This window comes from Schistocerca cancellata, chromosome 1, assembly GCF_023864275.1.
Source record: "Schistocerca cancellata isolate TAMUIC-IGC-003103 chromosome 1, iqSchCanc2.1, whole genome shotgun sequence".
Classification (NCBI taxonomy): domain Eukaryota; kingdom Metazoa; phylum Arthropoda; class Insecta; order Orthoptera; family Acrididae; genus Schistocerca; species Schistocerca cancellata.
In genome coordinates this window covers 610,476,620-610,498,480 of record NC_064626.1, presented here as the reverse complement: position 1 = coordinate 610,498,480, position 21,861 = coordinate 610,476,620, and the positions used below count along the sequence as shown (strand labels likewise).

The window sequence follows — 21,861 nt, the reverse complement described above, 5'->3', positions numbered from 1 at the left end:
TGCATGTTAGAAGTATTGACCCTGGCTGTTGACACACTTGTCCCACTGTGACACAAAGTGGTGAATGGCTGCCTCATAAAATTCCCGGGGTTACAATGTTAACCAGTTCCGCACATACAGCTGGACATTGTCGTTCGAGATGAATTGTTTGCCCCTCAGAGCCGTTTACGGGAGCCAGAGCCATTTATGGGAGCCAAAAATGGCATAATCACAGAGAGGACTGTATGTAGGGTGGCCGAGAACATCCTATTTGAATTTCTGCAGGAGTGCCGTGACTGTGTTGGCCATATGAGGCTTTGCATTGTCGTGGAGCAGAATGACCCCACGGCTGAGATTGCCTGGTTGTGTTGATTTGATCGCTTGGTGAAGGGTGGTCAACGTTTGCAAGTAATGCTTAGCATTCTCCGTTGTCCCGTACTGCAGGAAGTGAATTAGAAGGGGGCCATCTTGGTCAAAGAACAACATCAGTGTAACCTTTTCTGCACTAGTGTTGATGGCCTTGGCTTGTTTTGAGGCTGGTGACCCTGGATACTTCCACTGGAGACTCTGCCGTTTTGATTCTGGTTCGAACTGATGACACCATGGCTCATCTCCAGCTACCACTCCTGCCAGGAAAGCATTCACTTCCTGAGCATAGCGCTGTAGATGAGCAAGACAATGGGCCATTCGACATGCTTCTTGGTGTGGTTGAAGACTGCGGGGCACCCATTGGGCACACGCTTTGTGGATGTGCAGTCGTTCCATCATGATCGTGTGAACACTTCCGACGCTCAATCTGACCACGGCGTCTATGGCTTTCACTGTCACTAGGCAATCCTGGGTAATGAGACCATCCACCAGCTGGACGATGTCATTGGTAATGCAGCGTGGTGCTCCAGACTATGCACCATCGGCTAACAACACTCGTCCTTCCCTGAAGTGCTTGTGCCTTGCAAGGGACATGCAGTGTTCGCCATACACTTGTGACATTTGTCTATGAATATCTGTACCTCCTACTCCTTGTGCTGTCAGAAAAAGAACACCACCTCTTTGCTCTTCTGTTGGCACCTCCATGTCACTGTTTGCAATTAGACTGGCAGCGTTGGATGATTGATGCATACTACTGCTAGCTCTGTATAGTCACATGTCATGCACGCATGCCCTCTAGGAATGGGCTGTGAACTTTCACGCTCTGGTGGGAACCACACCTTGTTAGACACACCACAATATTACCCTCCTGTCACTGTTTTGCTCGTTCCAGACTACGGTTCGTTTCTTTTTGAACTCTCCATATTTGAGAACACTGTGTTGCTACGTTAGTATACAAGTAGTTTCAAGTTTGTCATATTGTTACTCCCTGAGATACAAGAAGCCAAACATTAAAATTTTTTCAGGCACCAATTTTTTCTTTAACTTTGCCTAAAGTTTTCTGGATGAATATAGCTCACAGAATTCTTTTAGTTATTATTATTTAGAGAATGTAGTGAAATTGTGCAAGATGGCCAAATTTCATATCATTCAACAAAATTTTGTCCAAGATATAGCAGCTCAAAGTTGCCAGAAATTGATGTGCGCTCTGCACAAAGTCATGCATGGAGTCAAACAAGTGACGATATCTTGTCCAGTAGTGCTTCAGTGACTTCAAACTTTAGCAGTGTTCATTGGGGATGTGTGTGAATGTGCACATAAAATTTCATCTGTGATTGGCAAGCAGGAAAATGTTAAAAAATTAGGCAGTTTGGCAGTTGGACATGGAATGACTCTTCTGAAACTTCTTAAAGAAACAGCCTGTTATGTGTCAACAGCTAGTGCTTTCTGTCTGGTTGTAACCGTTGTACTTAGGTAAGAATAGATTATATCAAATTATTTCAATCTGTTTCAGTGACTCTATTTTGAAATGTCAGAAAGCACACATTTCTGTTTATTACTTCTGCTGTGAAGAAGTGATACTTCTGGAAAATTTTCATAAAAGAAACATTTTTGTATTCATGTGTCTTAAGCCATTGGTAGAGTAAATTGCAAGATGCACACAGCAGATGTTGTTGTTGTTGTTGTTGTTGTTGTTGTCTTCAGTCCTGAGACTTGTTTGATGCAGCTCTCCATGCTACTCTATCTGTGCAAGCTTCTTTATCTCCCAGTACCTACTGCAGCCTACATCCTTCTGAATCTGCTTAGTGTATTCATCTCTTGGTGTCCCTCTACCATTTTTTACCCTCCACGCTGCCCTCCAATGCTAAATTTGTGATCCCTTGATGCCTCAGAACATGTCCTACCAACTGGTTCCTTCTTCTTGTCTAGTTGTGCCACAAACTTCTCTTCTCCCCAATTCTATTCAATACCTCCTCATTAGTTATGTGATCTACCCATCTAATCTTCAGCATTCTTCTGTAGCACCACATTTCGAAGGCTTATATTCTCTTCTCGTCCAAACTATTTATCGTCCATACAAATACTTTTAGAAACGGCTTCCTGACACTTAAATCTATACTCAATGTTAACAAATTTCTCTTCTTCAGAAACACTTTCCTTGCCATTGCCAGTCTACATTTTATATCCTCTCTACTTCGACCATCATCAGTTATTGTGCTCCCCAAATAACAAAACTCCTTTACTACTTTAAGCGCATCATTTCCTAATCTAATTCCATCAGCATCACCCGACTTAATTCGACCACATTCCATTATCCTCGTTTTGCTTTTGTTGATGTTCATCTTATAACCTCCTTTCAAGACACTGTCCATTCCGTTCAACTGCTCTTCCAAGTCCTTTGCTGTTTCTGACAGAATTACAATGTCATCGGCGAACCTCAAAGTTTTTATTTCTTCTCCATGGACTTTAATACCTACTCCGAATTTTTCTTTTGTTTCCTTTACTGCTTGCTCAATATACAGATTGAATAACATCAGGGACAGGCTACAACCCTGTCTCACTCCCTTCCCAACCGCTGCTTCCCTTTCATACCGCTCGATTCTTATAACTGCCATCTGGTTTCTGTACAAATTGTAAATAGCTTTTCACTCTCTGTATTTTACCCCTGCCACCTTTAGAATTTGAAAGAGAGTATTCCAGTCAACATTGTCAAAAGCTTTCTCTAAGTCCACAAATGCTAGAAACGTAGGTTTGCCTTTCCTTAATCTATTCTCTAAGATAAGTTGTAGGGTCACTATTGCCTCACGTGTTCCAATATTTCTGCGGAATCCAAACTGATCTTCCCTGAGGTCTGCTTCTACCAGTTTTTCCATTCGTCTGTAAAGAATTCGCGTTAGTATTTTGCAGCTGTGACTTATTAAACTGATAGTTCGGTAATTTTCACATTTGTCAACACCTGCTTTCTTTGGGATTGGAATTATTATATTCTTCTTAAAGTCTTATGGTATTTTGCCTGTCTCATACATCTTGCTCACCAGATGGTAGAGTTTTGTCGAGACTGGTTCTCCCAAGGCCGTCAGTAGTTCCAATGGAATGTTGTCTATTCCCGTGGCCTTGTTTCGACTTAGGTCTTTCAGTGCTCTGTCAAACTCTTCACGCAGTATCGTATCTCCCATTTCATCTTCATCTACATCCTCTTCCATTTCCATAATATTGTTCTCAAGTACATCACCCTTGTATAAACCCTCTACATACTCCTTCCACCTTTCCGCTTTCCCTTCTTTGCTTAGAACTAGGTTTCCATCTGAGCTCTTGATATTCATACTAGTGGCTCTCTTTTCTCCAAAGGTCTCTTTAATTTTCCTGTAGGCAGTATTTATCTTACCCCTAGTGAGATAAGCCTCTACATCCTTACATTTGTCCTCTAGTCATCTCTGCTTAGTCATTTTGCACTTCCTGTCGATCTCACTTTTGGGATGTTCGTATTCCCTTTTGCCTGCTTCATTTACTGCTTTTTTATATTTTCTCCTTTCATCAATTAAATTCAATATTTCTTCTGTTACCCAAGGATTTCTACTAGCCCTCGTCTTTTTACCTACTTGATCAACTGCTGCCTTCACTACTTCATCCCTCAGAGCTACCCATTCTTCTTCTACTGTATTTCTTTCCCCCATTCCTGTCAATTGTTCCCTTATGCTCCCCCAGAAACTCTGTACAACCTCTGGTTTAGTCAGTTTCTCCAGGTCCCATCTCCTTAAATTCCCACCTTTTTGCAGTTTCTTCAGTTTTAATCTACAATTCATAACCAATAGGTTGTGGTCAGAGTCTACATTTGCCCCTCGAAATGTATTACAATTTAAAACCTGGTTCCTAAATCTCTGGCCAGCCGGGGTGGCCGAGCGGTTCTAGGCACTACAGTCTGGAACCGCGCGACCGCTACGGTTGCAGGTTCGAATCCTGCATCGGGCATGGATGTGTGTGATGTCCTTAAGTTAAGTTAGGTTTAAGTAGTTCTTAAGTTCTAGGGGACTGATGACCTGAGAGGTTAAGTCCCATAATGCTCAGAGCCATTTGAACCTAAATCTCTGTCTTACCATTATATAATCTATCTGATACCTTCTAGTATCTCCAGGATTCTTCCATGTATACAACCTTCTTTTATGATTCTTGAATCAAGTGTTAGCTATGATTAAGTTATGCTCTGTGTAAAATTCTGCCAGACGGCTTCCTCTTTCATTTCTCTCCCCCAATCCATATTCACCCACTATCTTTCCTTCTCTCCCTTTTCCTACTCTCAAATTCCAGTCACCCATGACTATTAAATTTTCATCTCCCTTCACTACCTGAATAATTTCTTTTATCTTATCATACATTTCATCAATTTCTTCATCATCTGCAGAGCTAGTTGGCATATAAACTTGTACTACTGTAGTAGGCATTTGCTTCGTGTCTATCTTGGCCACAATAATGCGTTCACTATGCTGTTGGTAGTAGCTTACCCTCACTCCTATTTTTTATTCAATATTAAACCTACTCCTGCATTACCCCTATTTGATTTTGTATTTATAACCCTGTATTCACCTGACCAAAAGTCTTGTTCCTCCTGCCACCGAACTTCACTAATTCCCACTATATCTAACTTCAAACCTATCCATTTCCCTTTTTGAAATTTTCTAACCTACCTGCCCGATTAAGGGATCTGACATTCCACGCTCCGATCTGTAGAACGCCAGTTTTCTTTCTCCTGATAATGACGTCCTCTTGATTAGTCCCCGCCTGGAGATCCGAATGGGGGACTATTTTACCTCCAGAATATTTTACCCAAGAGGACGCCATCATCATTTAACCATACAGTAAAGCTGGATGCCCTCGGGAAAAATTACGGCTGTAGTTTCCCCTTGCTTTCAGCCGTTCGCAGTACCAGCACAGCAAGGCCGTTTTGGTTAGTGTTGCAAGGCCAGATCAGTCAATCATCCAGACTATTGCCCCTGCAACTACTGAAAATGCTGCTGCACCTCTTCAGGAAGATAACAAAATAAAAAACTTGCTTTTCATGATTATAATGATCAGTGAAATTGCCTCTATTTTGAAGAGTCATTGTATTTTGTTAGTCTTGGTCCAGGAGGATAGTTTAGTTTATTTACAGATATGTCCCCTGCATTTTTATTGCGGAATAAGAAACAACTCCAAAATCATTTAAATTTCATTTTCAGCATTACAGAATCAATTCTGAATGTGATATATGCCCATCGAGACTACTGGAAGAGCCTACAGATTCAAGATGTGCATAAAAAATTGACAGAGGCAGAAACAAATCCAAATAACAGGATAAGGGAGGAGAAGATGACGTCAGCAGTCGTAAAGCTGTACCAGATACCACCAACTCTTTTTCTGGGGTCATCTGAAAAACCAGAACACTACGAAACACGGAATTGTTACCCTGTCCAAAGTGAAGCACTTCTCAAGGAGCTGGATGCTACACTAAATAAATTAATAGTTGGTGAGTAATATATCCTCTTTTAATGTTATTGATTGGAACAAATGCTATTTTTGAGTTTTTTCAGTGAAAAGAAAACTTCATTCTTATTTTTATTGTTTAGTAACAGATCAAGTATTTCTAAACAAAAGGCCCACATTTATTTGAACAGTGGTGGTCCACCACGTTCTTGAAGTAAATCAGTGTGTATAATCATCTCCATACTTCTTTCCTTTGTTTCCTAATAGTTTATTATTATTATTATTATTATTATTATTATTATTATTGCTGTCATTGTACACGTGTGAAGAATATTAGAGTGAAGTTTTATCTGTACTACTTGACTTATTGAAACAATTTTGCCAAAAGCTGACATTTTCTGTTGTTATAGAGATCTGAAAACTAAGAGTTTTTGCTAATCTCAATATTTACTCATAACCAGTTAAAGCAAAAGTCGATAAAAGTAAATGGGCTTTACTTCTGAGAGACCTGAATGAAGAACGACGGTGTAGGATGCCACTGTCAGTGATAATATGAGAGTTTTCTGCAATAAAGAAAATAATGTAAACTGTAGGAAAGCACACACTGCCAGAACCAACAATAGAAATTAACTCCTGATTATTGCTCAGCTCAAGCCAGCTTTGTCAGGTGAAGGAACATAAAGAAAGAAACAACAAGGAAAAATGCTGTTTCAATAAAGTACAGCATAAGAAAAAAGCTGGCTAGGCAGTACCTGGATGTACTGCAACATCCCAAACATAGACTCTCAAACAGAACAAAGTTTGGAGGAAAAGAATCAATTAATAGCAAATCATAGATTGTCCACACTTTGTGCAAAGAAGTTATGTATGATAATGAAAGAGGAAAATCCTAATGTGCTTAAAGTGTGGTTTGATGTACTTTACAACAGAATTGGCCAATACCAAAGCACGCCATGGTTGAAATATTCTATTCAAGACATGTTTGCCTATACAATTTGCACATTATGAGTCATTCTTGAGCTGATACAAGGGAAAGGATTGGTTTTTATACTTGACTTGCAACAGAAGGACCAAAAGGGTTCAGCCAAGTAGCCTTCGCTCAGTTGGATTTTCTCAAAAACGGCGAGGTGCCCCAGTCAGAAAATTGTCAAAGTGAAATTCCTTTATTTTCTGACTCTTGCGCTCATCAAAATATAAGTACATTAACCATGTGTACGCTAATGGCCTTCATGGTCGAAAGCAGAAAATTTAGTAAGCTGGTATGTTCTTCCTCTTTTCGTGATCACAGCTGTATTCTTGGCAGAGTGTTTGGTACAGTCGATAAAGACGTCTGGAAATAGAACATATTCATTCACTAACTCAATACTATTAAGTGCTGGACCAACACAGCATTGTTAAGATACTAAATAATGATTAGGAAGCAAAGGATCTCAGGTCCAGTGCACTAATAGCTCTACGGTCTGAGATGCTTCAGAATAACTTCTTATTGAGTGATGACTTATGAAAAGTCTAAAAGGGTGGTGTTGTCAGTCACACAGTTACAATGGAAGTCCTGTAGAGGTTGATATGTGGAAATCCAGAAACTGCAAACAGAAAGTGAGGAAAGCAGTTACCTTGGGAAACAAAAACATGATTAGCAAGTAAAAGAAAAAAATATATCTTAAAACTTACAAGGCACAGAGTGTATACATCCCAGGAAATGCAGGAAAAACCCAAGAATTTTTTCATCTGGGAGAAAATTGGGAAACACATGGGAATTTTTTGGCATTCTGGGAAATTTTCATTGTTTTAGTTTTCAGTTAAATTTTGTAATTTTGACTGGTAAGAACTGATACTCTAACAAAGAATATTACTGTATCCCACTACTGCAGAATAATACTGCAGCGATAACACAAAAAAGAGAGAAAAAACCAAAATAAACTTTAGTTGCAAAGGAAATGCACCATTTACAACAACAGAACACACTGCACACACAAGCGTCTGCCAACGGAAATGTTTAAAAGGCCTTAGGACAAAGATTATGCAATACTTTGTAACAACAAACTGCTACTGATGAGCATGACTTCAGAACTTTTTACATTAGGTTAGTTTTAGCAGCTGTCAGCGGGCGTATGCACAGTTGAGTCGAGTACGAGCAGTACTTCCTCCCGCTTCTAGCTACTTGAGATATGGCTGTTAGCTATATCAGCAGTAGCAGCAAGCAGCCAGATGCAAACCGAAAAAATTATGTGGCATGCTCAAGCTGCCAGATTCGTGCATGTGCAGAGCACTCTGGGCTGTAGTGGGAAAGGGATAGCCTCTATGTGACCCGTGCTTATGTTTAGTGATTTTGTTGTTTCCTCTTCCACATAATTATGGAGGGCTAAAATATTATTTTGTTTCATGATTTTATTTCCAGTTTATTGGCTGTTTAGTTGTAATCGCCTGGCAGATCGATGAAGTTATTTTCATCGGTTTGCTAAAGAAATTTGGACTTTTATTAATCTCTTCCACTGAAACAGTCAATTTATGTGAAATGAAGTGTTGCATTCCACAGTATTGGCTAGTTCCAACTGTTCACTGAATTTGCAGTGCACATTTTCATCTTTTGGCTTGTGTGGCATTATGCCATAATAAAGAACCCAAACATGATCTAGTACAGTACAGGTACTTCAAGAAAATGTACATCCTGAAAACCACACTGAAAAGCTTACTATCAGGTTGGAGCCTACCTACTTCATCGTGAATCTGAACATACGAATGTCCATTTCAAGCTGAATTACTCATTTTAGTATGGTTTATGAAATTCTGATGCTCTTGGAATATCATCTGGTGTCCTGTTTCTTTTATAGCGCAATGTAAGATCTCTTAATGCTCTATACATATGAACATACTGGCTTCCTACATCATCGTAGCTGTGCACATGCAGTAATCTATCTGGCAATGCTGGAACAAACCTATTTCTAACAGGTCTTGGGAAAATATTCTGAATGGTGGTTGGAAAAGTGTTTACTTTCAAAGTCAATTTCCTTTTATGCAACATGAACTATGTTATAGATGAGAAGGTGTGATGAATTTCTTAAATTGAGAGCACTTGACTCTCGTTCAAACTTATAACTTTAAGGACCAGCCACTTAGAAGAATTTAGAGTCCAAAAGACCAGACATTTATGTCATTATTTTAAATTCGTGTGATGTATCTTAAAGTACAATGTACACACAAAAGACCAATATTACATGTGAAAGCTTAGCTTCTCGTGTAGCTCATTAATTTTCAAGACCAATATTATATGTGAAAGATTAGCTTTTCTTGTAGCTACACTATGTATATTAATTTAAACTATTAACTTTTCCTATTTGTGTGTTTGCGCTACTTAATTGCTGTTATTATTGGCTGACTACATCAGGTCTCCTAAGCTCTGAATATCTGCTGTCATCGGCTGACACGAGCTACTATTGGCTTACGAAAGGGTGTCACAATTTAGATTTTAATGCTTCAGAAACTAATACAATAGGTTTGGTAAAATTTGAATTTATACTTCCATAATACAAAAATATGCAGCAACCATGTTTCTGCACATCAAAGTTCTTTCCAAAAACTTCAGTTCCTAAGAAAAGGCCTTGAAGGGTTGATGATTCGCTTTGGATGTGAAAGTGCAACGGGCAGTTACAGACTACTTCTCGCAGCAGGACACTGTGTTTTACCAAATGGGTATCTTCAACCTGGTACGTTAGTGGGATGAACGCCTCTATGCTCATGGTGATTTGGCCTTAGTGGTGTCCCAATTCAGGACTGTACGGCCTTCAAACATGAACATAACAGCTATGGCCTTTCCTTTTCTATAAAGTTTGTTATCATCAGATTCTCACTCACACTAATTAATTGAAAAGCTAATAACATGTCAACAGCAATCCAAAGCAAAGGCCAGATGTGGGGAGTATGACTAATACTACACTTCCGGAACATAACTAATACTACAACTCCGGAACTGTTATGATGAAATAAACTTGTATGAAGTTTTCGTTATGCCTCAAGTAGATATCGTTATTGGTAGGAATGTTTGAAACTGTATTTTTTACTTAGAATCTCAAAAATATGGTTACGATAATTGTTTATGAGATATATTTTAAACTCGATGTTGTTTGAAACTAAAAAACAGAATTAAATTAAAATCCGAGTCTTACTATGTAATTGCCAAGTATTATCCTGTCCGTGTGAAACATAATTATTGTAATTAACAGGAACAGTAATTACAAATAATGTAAATAGACTACTTTAAAGAACTTACAAATTGTTTTTCAAAAGACTGTTATTAGTAAAATGAAATAAATTTTTATTAACGCTGGGAAACATGCTAGGGAGAAAGTATTCAATATTTTTTATATATACTAGCAGCCGGTCATAACACAAGCAGCAACAGGGAAGTAAAAGATTGTGCCCCTAACCAGGAGCAAATTGCGTAGTTTTCCTCTGTGTGCTTTAGTTTCTTGAGTTTCTGCATGTTAATTTAATATTTAATAGACCGAGTTCTCAGGTTTTTGTTTGTGTCGGAAAGTAAACCAATTTTGTGACATATTCAAGCTCCTAATCAGCGAATTATTTTATCTCACCTGTGTGCTTTGGTAGTTCAGTTTTTGAATCTGTGCTTGTTAATGTAATTTATTAGACACAGTTCTTGAGTTTTCCTTTGTGTCTACAGTAGAGTTCGGTAGTGTGTGTCGATTGAACTTGTTTGTCTGTGTAGTGTAGTTTTCCACAATCTTTAGTACGGATAGGGACTGCGATGGCTTTGTGTGGATGCGAGCTGAATTGGTGACACTTCGCTCTCAGATCCAGGCTGTGATGGCTTCGGTTATACAGTTTGAAGCTGCAGTGGATGGGCATCACTGTTGTGGGGTGGCCATGCAGATCCAATGGACGTCCAGAGCATCTGAATCTGCTGATCAGCTCGCACCAGTGACCAGCCCAGTTACTGCCTACACTGAGGTTAACCGCTCAACCGTGGTCGAATTGGTCGCCTCAGGGCACAGCAGGCAGGGAAACGCTTCCCAGGGAGCCACATGTAAGGCCTACCCAGTTAGTCTGATAAACAGGTGTCAACTGCTGTCTGTAGCTGACACTGTCCCTCAGCCAAATGCAATTGCTTGTTCTGTTTCAGAGAGAACCTCACAGTCTGCAAGATCTGGACAAATGCAGAAGGTAGGGTTATTAGTAGTTGGGAGCTTCAGTGTTAAGCAAGTTATGGGGCCTGTTAGGGACATGGCTGCCAAGGAGAGGAAGAAAGTCAATGTGCACTGTGTTTGCATGCCAGATGGAGTCATTGTAGACATGGAAAGAGTCCTTCCAGATGCCATGAAGAGCACAGGATACAGTCAACTGCAGATGGTAGCTCACATCGGTACCAGTGCTGTGTGTCACTTTGGATCGGAAGAGAATCTCTGTGGTTTCAAGTGGCTAACAGAAGTGATAAAGACTGCCAATCTTGCTTGCAAGATTAAAACAGAGTTCACCTTTTGCAGCATAGTTGACAGTACCGATTGCATACCTTTACTGCAAAACTGAGTGGAGGGTCTGAATCAAGGCTCAGACAGTTCTGCGACCATGTAGGCAGCAGATTCCTCGTCTTACGCTATAGGGTGGCGGGGTTTTGGATTCTGCTGAATGGTTCACGAGTCCACTATATGCAGGAGGCAGCTACACAGGGAGCTGGGGCTGTGTGGCGTAGACTGGGCAGTTTTTTAGGTTAGAGGCTCTCAGGGAAATACAAAAAGGGCTTCAGTCTAAAAGGGTGCAGTTCGAACATAGGAAGAACATTGGTGCAGGAACCATTGGTATAACACATGTAAATTGTCATGGCTGTGTTGGGAGAGTATCAGAGCTCCAAGCACTAATAGAAAGCACTGATGCTAAAGCCAAAGATAAGTTCAGCTGAAGTTTTTGCGAAGAATCTAATGGTGTTCTGAAAGGATAGGCTAAACACAGATGACAGTGGCATATTTGTTGCTGTTAGAAGTAGTTTATCTTGTAGCAAAATTAAACAGATAGTTTCTGCGAGTTAGTATGGGTGGAGGTTATTCTTGGCAACTGGAACAAAATAATAAATGGATCCTTTTTCTGACCTCCTAACTCAGATGATACAATTGCTGAAAGGTTCAAAGAAAAGTTGAGTTTAATTTCAAACACGTACCCAACTCAATTATTGTTGGTGGTGACTTTAATTTACCCTCGGTATATTGGCAAAAATACATGTTTAAATCCGGAGGTACGCATAAAACTTAATCAGAAATTGTGCTAATCGCATTCTCTGAAAATTATTTCGGGCAGTTAGCTCATGATCCCATGTGAGTAGTAAATGGTTACGAAAACATGGTTGACCTCTTAGCAACAATTAATCCTGAGCTAATAACAAGCATCAAAATGGATATAGGGATTAGTGAACACAGGGTTTTCATAGCAAGTTGAATATTGTAATCCCCAAATCCTCCAAGAACAAATGAAAAATATACCTATTCAAAAAATCAGTTAAAAATTCACCTGATGTCTTCCTCTGAGACAATTCCTCTACTCCCAAATTAACAATGTAAGTGTACACCAGATGTAGCTTAAATTTGAAGAAATAGTATTGACAGCAATTGAGAGATTTATATCAAATAAATTAACAATTGACGGAGCTGATCCCCCTTGGTGCGCAAAACTGATCAGAAAATTGTTTCAGAAACAACAAAAAAGCATGTCAAATTCAAACGAATGAAAAATCTCCAAGATTGGCAATCTTTTACAGAAGCTAATAATTTAGTGTGAACATCAGTGCTAGATGCTTACAATAGTTTCCACAGTAAAACTTTATCTGGCAGAAAATTCAAAGAGATTCTGGTCGTATGTGAAGTCTGCTAGTGGCAGGACACAGGCAATGTCTTCTCTGTGTGATAGCAATGGAAATACTATCAACAACAATGCTGCCAAAGCAGAGTTACTAAATACAGCCTTTCAAAATTCATTCACGAAAGAAGACAAAGTGAATATTTTAGAATTCGAAGCAAGAATTGCTGCCAATGTGAGTAATGTAGAAGTAAATATCCTCGGAGTAGTGAAGCAACTTAAATCACTTTATAAAAGCAAGTCTTCTGGTCCAGATTGTATACCAATTAGGTTCCTTTCAGAGTATGCTGATGCATTAGCTCCATACTTAATCATATAGAATCGTTCGCTTGACGAAAGATCTGTACCTAAAGACTGGAAAGTGGCACAAGTCACACCAATATTCAAGAAAGGTAATGGGAGTAATCCACTAAATTACAGGCCCATATCATTAACATCGGTATGTAGTACGATTTTGGAACATATATTGTATTCGAACATTATGACTTACCTTGAAGAAAACTGTCTATTGACACACAGTCAACACGGGTTTAGAAAACATTGTTCGTGTGAAACACATCTAGCTCTTTACTCTCACAAACTGTTGAGTGCTATTGACAAGGGATTTTAAATTAATTCCGTATTTCTAGATTTCCAAAAGGCTTTTAATGTAGTACTACACAAGTGGCTTGTTATGAAATTGTATGCATATGGAATATCATCTCAGTTATGTGACTGGCTTTGTGATTTCCTATCAGAGGTGTCACAGTTCCTAGTAATTGATGGAAAGTCATCGACTAAAACAGAAGTAATTTATGGCATTCCCTAAGGTAGTGTGATAGGCCCTCTGTTGTTCCATGTCTATATAAACGACTTGGGAGACAATCTGAGCAGCTGCCTTAGGTTGTTTGCAGAAGATGCTGTTGTTTATCGACTAGTAAAGTCATCAGATGATCAAAACAATTTGCAAAACAATTTAGAAAAGATGTCTGTTTGGTGCAAAAATTGGCAATTGACCCTACATAATGAAAAGTGAGAGTCATCCGCGTGAGTGCTAAAAGGAATCGATTAAACTTTGGTTACATGAGAAATCAGTCAAATCTAGACAATTTAAATTGGAAAGAACGCTCAGAAAATGTTGTGTGGAAGGCAAACCGAAGACTGTCTTTTATTGGCAGAACACTTAGAAAACGTAACAGATCTACCAATGGGACTGCCCACACTGCGCTTATCTGTCCTCTTTTTGAGCAGTGTTGGGGTCCATACCATATAGGATTAATGGAGGACATCGAGAAAGTTCAATGAACAGCAGCACCCTTTGTATTATTGTGAAATAGGGGAGAGAGTGTCACGGACATGATACACAATGACAATATTTAAACAAAGGCGTTTTGCGCTGTGGCGGAATATTCTCATAAAATTTCAGTCACCAACTTTCTCCTCCGAACTTGAAAATATTTTGTTGACATCGAACTACATAGGGAGAAACGATCATCATAGTAAAGTAATGGAAATCTGAACTCTCACAGAAAGATAAAGGTGTTCATTTTTTCCATGTGCTGTTTGAGAGTTAAATAATAGAGAATTATTTTGAAGGTGGTTCAATGAACCCTCTGCCACGGATTTAAGTGTGATTTGCAGAGTATCCATGTAGATATAGGTGTAGTTATAGATCCATTAAAATGAAATATGTTTTGTTATTAAATTCTCAAACTTTATCAAGTTGAGTGTACTAATGGACTTTCAAGTATTTTATCTCGGACAGTTTCAGTTACTTTGAAGACAGTAGGAACATTATTGTTTTGTTTTTGTTACAGTAACTTCTCAAACAGAAACTTTTTGATCACTCGTTATATTTTGATTTTCAGGTAGTCAACAATATCATCAATATATTCAAACTATCGACATATCAATACCACTGTCTGTTACCGCCTATTTCTGTTTATTGAACTTTATTGGCCTTACTTAGAGTGCAGTTGTTTTGTTGATCAGTTCATTTCGTACTTCTATTTGATAATGCAAATGCCGCTGTTTATTGTTTTTGTGCAGTGTGCTGGTCTGATAATTTCTAATTATGGATGAGTTTGTGATAAGGAAGAAGAACAAAACCAATTTTGATTCATCCATTAACATTATGGTAACTCAAAATAGGTATGCACCACTTTAGTGGTCTAATTACCAGTCTATAGCAGTTTAATGTTAGCATTGAATTCTTTATTTGGAGATGGATAGAACTATGCGGTTGCAAAATTACAGTATTTCATAATGCAGCAGAGCAGTAAACATAATTAAAAACAACATTAAATTAAAATCCGTGTATAAAAATACTCTTGGATTTCCTGTGTTACCCAAAAATCGCATTGATCATCTAAAATATCACCAAAATGAGGATGGTTGCATTTCTTTTAGAAAATTCTATTATTATTGGCAAAATATTGCCCAATTTGGTCACCAGGGTGGTACATAATTATGAGAAACTGATTCTGTTACAGATTGAAGAGGAGGAGTTTCTGAAGAGTGGAAGGGGTGTCTGATGACAGCACTTTCTTTATTTCCTACGTTTCTAAAAGATTTTTTTCTGTGGGATACTTGAATTTGTCTGAGCCAACTGTGCCCTGCATCCCCCTCCCCCTTTCTTCGAAAACATATTTTCGCTCTTGTAATACTATAATAACTTAAGCCATAAATTACTTGTGCAATTAAATCTTAAAATATGCATGCATTCATACACTACCAGATGACAAAACATGTACAATTAAAAGAAAAACATGCAATATCAGAGTTCCATCATTTTTAGTGATGCATTTTGTTTTATTTGGAAACAGCATACCATCAGGTTTCCCAAATTCTCCACCAAACGGTGTAGCTATGCGCCGTGAAGCACTGAGCTAACAATCTCTGGATTTTGGAGGTGAAGTGATTCGAATTTATCCACCAATAACCTTGAAAATGGTGTTCTATGATCTGCCAGTTTCAGTTTAGAAAAAATTTCAGCGTTGGTGCTTACTGTAGGCCTTTTGCATTCCTTTTTTTCCTGACACATTCCAATTCCCTTAAGGATGCAGCCTATCTGCTGAAATGAAAATAACAGCTTCAAAGGTTAGCCGAACTTCTCTTTGGGGATTCCTGGCACTAAAAGCCACATTTACTTTGGAAGGCACTAGCGATCATCATTTGGTACTATGTGAGTTCGTATACGTTAAAAGTCTAGTTGAAATTAATGTGTGAATCAGTGTTATGGTCCCAAAACTGTACCTAATAGTGTTAGTGTATTCCGTTTTGTTTTATAAATAAATTTGTTGCTGTAGTTTCAAATTGATTGTTGAAATAATAATTTAAAAGAAAAGTTTTGATTATTTAAGGAATTTGAGGAACTTGGGATGCTTTGATGTACTGAAGAAATTATGACTGGGTTACAGATAAGTAAAATCTATATACCAGATTGTGGTAGGAGAAATATAGCTATTGCCAAAAGAATTTTGAACCCATTTAATTTTACAAGTTATTAAATCCACTGTTATGATTCTTCTGCTCTGTAATAGTGTACCTTATATTAGAAAACTGAGCTGTGTTTTGTTACCAGCGAGGCAACAATATTTTCGAATTTTAATTTTTTTGTCAATAAATTAAAGTTATCATATTTTAATTGGACATTGTCCATTTTTAAGAAAAGTTTTTCTTGCTTAATTTTATAGGCCAAATACTCTTTGTATGAAGACCTCCTGAAAGCAAATCATGTACGTAACATAAATAAATAAATGTGTGCTTTCAGCATGAAATAAAAAAGAGCCTTTTTAGGATCCTCTTTAACAAAATGGACACCTTCCTCTCCCCCTTAGACAAAATTTTGGCTACGTCCTTGTCACTTCTTGGTTTAACCTCCATTCTTTCAAAATTTTGCAGTAATGTAGGCCATGTGCAGAAGGTTACCCAACTTAGTGCAAACGTCCCTCTTCCTCTACCTGATCCATGCCCTTTGTAATCCTATCTTTAAGCACCTCTTGTGTGAATATACTAAATAAGGAGCACACCTGGTTGATTAACATTTCCTGTCCAACCTGACATCAGCCTGCATTTGATAGAGGCACGGGGTGAAGACCACAGAACAGCTCACTTGTCCTCTTTTGCAGATACAGAACTTGATACCCCCAACCAGAGTTAAAATCTTTTGAAGAAAAGTCAAGATAAAATGGAGCAACAAGCCAAGAAAAAAAATCAAAGGTGTAGGTGGAGCTGTGTCCCATCTGTACCGGAAGCAACTCTTCCCATTTCCAACTGGTGGCATTTGAAATTGTGCTTGTTGACATTGTCCGTACTCAACAGACGGTGCAGACAGAGGCTGAAACTTGAAAAAAGTGAAACCCCATTATTTTACATTTTCGTGTGATCCAGTTTTTAAAAAAATGCAAAAATGAGGAAAATGCAGAACCGATGAAAATGTTACGACCCCCCCCCCCCCCCCCCCCAAAAAAAAAAAAAAAAAAAAGCAAAAACGTATGTAATTGGCATATATGAATAAAAATCGCAGTCCCCTCCAAAACATTGTATAAAACCTTTATAAGTGAAGGAAATTAAGTGTCAAATATAATGTTCATACAATAATTTGTGGTATTAAATATAATCGGTTCTAAAAAAAACCACAGATGTTTAACAGCAAGTAAAAACTCTTAAAAAAAAATAGAAATTTGTATCTGGCTACAAGGTAATCGAGCTAATTTCTGAAATGATACGACCACAAATTATGCATCGAAACATGGGTTTTTGAGAGATCTTTCTTTTGTGCTCACACAGTAAAAAGCAAAAATTGATGAACATGCTGAATTAAACCAAAAACTGCGTAGTATGGTGGAAGTCATCTGAATCTAACATGTGGGAGGACAGGGGTGTTTTGCTTCAGTAGCTCTGATGATGCCAGTATAGTGACATATAGTGAAAAAATTAGTTTACTTCCCCAATTGACATTACAATCTTATTGGAAGTCAGCTCAATGAATGAATTTCTGTACACTAAATAATATGTCAATTTGAGACAAAGCTCAGGCGCTACAGTTTCTCTTCATGCCTTCTATCATTGGTGCCAGTCTGTATGATCTACAGTGAGTGGTGCAGAGTATGTATGTGAGTAGTGTATGTAGTTGTTACAACTGTTTCCTGTCAGATTTGAACACGAAACTCTTCAAAATATGCTATAACAAAGCCTTTGTTCTACTTCCATGTGAAATCTTTGCCTTGGCATATGATCTGCATGAAAATTGTATTTTCAGCACTTCACAAAATTCTTTCACACATACCTGCACTCAGGTTATTGAAAGGCCACTCCCCTCTCCACATATCCTGCAGGCGAGCTCATTTTATCTGTGTTAGTTTGGTGTGGTGGCTGTGCTGGTTGTTGGGTGACGTAACAAGTCATGAGCCAATAAGAGCTCACCAGCCGGAAATGGCCACTGTATCGTTCATTCTGACAAGCTATATTCTTCAAGACTCAGGGTTTGAATTTCAAAAATTGACAGTCAGTATCGTTGCTGATTACAGTACATCGGAAACACATGCAAAAAAAAAAAGAGACCGCATTATAAGAGGCACAAGAAAAGGTGCGGCTGATTCCCTTCATCACGTATTGGCTCGATCCGGAACACTTCATGTCGACTGTCCTGTTTTTCCATTGCTGCTGTGACCTAGCAGTAGTTCTATCACAATTGCACAGTTTTGCAAGTTGTGTTGGCAGCGCTGATTGTGGATTGTGTCAGCACTTCGTCTTTTGTGTCTTCCCTTTCTGCAGTGGCCTACAATATTATCTTAACTCCACCACCACCTGTGGTGCAAACCATCTGTCTTTTGTGCCACTTATAACTCGTTCAGTCCTATCGAATGTCAACAGGAAGAAAATGGCACGAAGTCAAGCTAGACGTCAAGTAAGAATGTAGAACTGAGATAAACTCTACTAGAAAGAAATGTAAAATGGGAGAATTTTTAGCATTGATCTTTTGGGTTTTCCATGGGGGGTATGAATTTATGGCATAGGATTGTGAAAAATGTAAAATTTGAGAGTGTAAAATCAAAGTTCCACTGTGCCTTTCCACCTAGTTAATGTGTACACATACTATCATTTTATCCAACAGTGTGTATAGACCTTCAGGGAAATTGGTTCCCTGAAACGTAGACCCCTCTCTTTTATAATCACTGTGCTCCTTTCAAAAATAAAGTTAGCCCTGAAATAACATCAGGTAGTTTCTGTACAGTGGTACTTGCAGCCGACAAAATACCACTCAGTACAGCATTAGGCATATTGGCTATTTTCATAAGAACAGCTGTGGATTTTACCTCCAGTAACATATGTCTCCTTCCAGGTAGAGAGCTGAACAAATTTTCATCTGTAGTGCTTGGCAAATTCATTCATTTGTCCAGAAGGGGAGGCCGACATTGTTTGCCCACTTCTGGATGGTTGGCGGTGCGCTGCACTGTCAGATTCTGAGCACACAACTTGCAGTCTTTCTCAAATGATTTTACAGAAACTATTCAGTAAAAAATAATAAATTTTTATGTTATTTATAGCTTTATATGTCAGCTTCATCATGAAGTGACCATCATTTCATTAATAGTCATAGTTATTATGATATTTGCATTAAAGTAAGACAGAGCATGAAGTTCAAATAGATTTGCGATGAAAAACTAGAGTTGTTATAATTTTGCATTTGGTGCATATCCCATCATATGTTAGTATTGATGAAATTTGTCAAACATATTGAAAATTTTTTTATGCTTTGGTGGAGGTATCTGTCACCAAACTAGAGAAAATTGGTTTTATCCAGCTGACTCGTTTGCGATTTCATTTAGCAGCAATAAAGGTAGAATGAAATGTCCATATTCGTCATATCTCATAATTGATATGAATATAATAGAAGGAAACATTCCACGCGGGAAAAATATATCTAAAATAAAGATGATGTAACTTACCAAACGAAAGCGTTGGTATGGTGATAGAGACACAAACACACACGCCGCTCATACCTCACCTGTCATTCAACAACATCTTTGCCTCTGTACTTCCGCCTCGACTGACATGTCTGCCCAAACCCTTTGCCTTTGCGTATGTCTGCTTGTGTCTGTATATGTGCGGATGGATATGTGTGTGTGTGTGTGTGTGTGTGTGTGCACGCGAGTGTATACCTGTCCTTTTTCCCCCCTAAGGTAAGTCTTTCCGCTGCCGGGATTGAAATGACTCCTTACCCTTCCCCTTAAAACCCACATCCTTTCGTCTTTCCCTCTCCTTCCCTCTTTCCTGATGAAGCAACTGTGGGTTGCGAAAGCTTGAATTTTGTGTGTGTATTTGTGTTTCTATCAACATACCAATGCTTTCGTTTGGTAAGTTACATCATCTGTGTTTTTAGATATATCTCATAATTGGTTTGAGATACCGAAACAAGATTTTGGCAAATGGTAGCATGGAAAGAGGAGAGTATTTTTCCATATTCTTAATATAAAATTTCTTTATCTACTGTGTTATTCCACCAATTACAGACTTTTTTGAAAGAAACATGTAATTTTTAAGGGCCATTGATAGCTAGTGAAACGAGAATTGCTGTTGGCTTTGGAACAACAGAAGGGAAGGCATTACACTTTTATTTTTGTACTGAGGCTGTGCTTTTTCATAAGCTATTGATATTACTTGTCCTCTGTTCCTCGCTTAATAAACCTCTTTTTCAAGATTCTGTCGTAGTTGCATTTACACAATGTATTAGTGAGGTGGTGATGTGTCAGATCTGCTGTGTTTTGTGAAAGAAGCGAATTTTAACAGGGCGACAAGAGAAATGTAGATTTTACTCGAAAGTTGTTATTCATGATGGTTTTCTGGAAGTTACAAAGGGTTACAAAGTCAGGAAAATGTAAATCATACTTTTGTTGTTTTGTTGCATTTTCAGTGGAATTCTCTTTAGATACGAGCCAAAGCAGAGGTGGCAGATATTTTTGGATGTTCACCATGGAAGTTTGGGCATGAGATGCCCCACTTAATATTTACAAAAAAATTTGAACTTTGGCTTTAGTTTAGAATGGCACTTCCCCTCCAGCGCTCAGCATGTAGTTACCCCTTCCCGTATAGCAGGTTGATGGCCCTCCTGTAAGCCCCACCACTACTGCTGTCCCAACGCATGCCCAGCTGACTGCTCACTGCATGCACTCTACCTCCGCCTTACCACTTACTGGGGAATTTCCAACGCCCAAAATCCATTGGGGAGAGGTGTTATAATGCAATCAAAAGCAATCCAACATAACACGTAGTTACAGATCTTGACATTTGTTTGTAAAACTGTTGGCATTCCCACCTATTTTAGTGTGGCACAAACAACATATTCGGTCATTATCCTCTTTATCTCTAACTTTGCAGGAGTGCTCTTACCCAATTGTCATGTCTGTTGCATGCCTTTAACACACTGAGAGTGCATAGAAGTGGGATGCTTTCAGTGTTGCCTTATTGCTTGATGCTACTCCACAACGATGATATACTACATAAGATATAACTACTGCAATATGAAAATCTGCAGAATCAACAATCCCTCTTTCCTCAGGAACATTCATTGGAAACCAACCCCATGTCATTGTAAACAAATCTCTTGGTGATCAAAGGATATTGTAGAGGCCACCAAAGATCATTGGTGGGCTCTGCAAGAATGTGTCATCTCCCAGTGGAAATTCTTATTGTGTTCAAAGGGTTTGTATTTTGCATGCTATCTTGGAAAACACCAGAAGGAATGTTGGGAACGATACATAGCTTTCATAGTATGCTGTGCCTGTTCTTCATTGATTTGGAGCAATTTGTGTTGTGATTGGCTGCGAGATAGCAGCTAGTATTCCCGGTGTCCTATTAGATGGCTATGTCATTGGAGAACATGTTGCTGAACTCGTAGCATGGGCATCTACACCTAACAACTATCGCTCTGACCTTGGACTACACAAAAGGTGATGGTTAGTGGCTAACAACAACCAGTCTTTCACCTCACAAAGTAGTGAATCATATAATGCTACTTTCAGTCTTTGGAAAATCTCCAGCACCCTGGCTGTTGGTTATCAAATGGCAGCAGGACGAGGTAGAATCCACACTCAAATGCTGTAACACCTGTATGTAGATTGCTGACACCACATTCTTGTGGTCTTTAATCATATATGGTGCAAGGTTGAATTCCCAAATGCAGTGTGGGCTTGCATATTGCCAAGGTTGTCCCAT

The 21,861-nt window shown here is 38.6% G+C and overlaps 1 protein-coding gene across 6 annotated transcripts in view; it reads left to right on the top strand.

Annotated features, from left to right (window-relative positions):
• Positions 1-21,861, top strand: part of LOC126182569 (histone deacetylase 6) — a 325,057-nt gene that overhangs the window by 177,276 nt on the left and 125,920 nt on the right. For all 6 annotated transcript variants that reach the window (XM_049924862.1, XM_049924864.1, XM_049924861.1 and 3 more), the window contains one exon: positions 5,562-5,848. In XM_049924862.1, the coding sequence (XP_049780819.1) occupies positions 5,562-5,848 (287 nt within the window). The remainder of the gene's footprint in view (positions 1-5,561; positions 5,849-21,861) is intronic.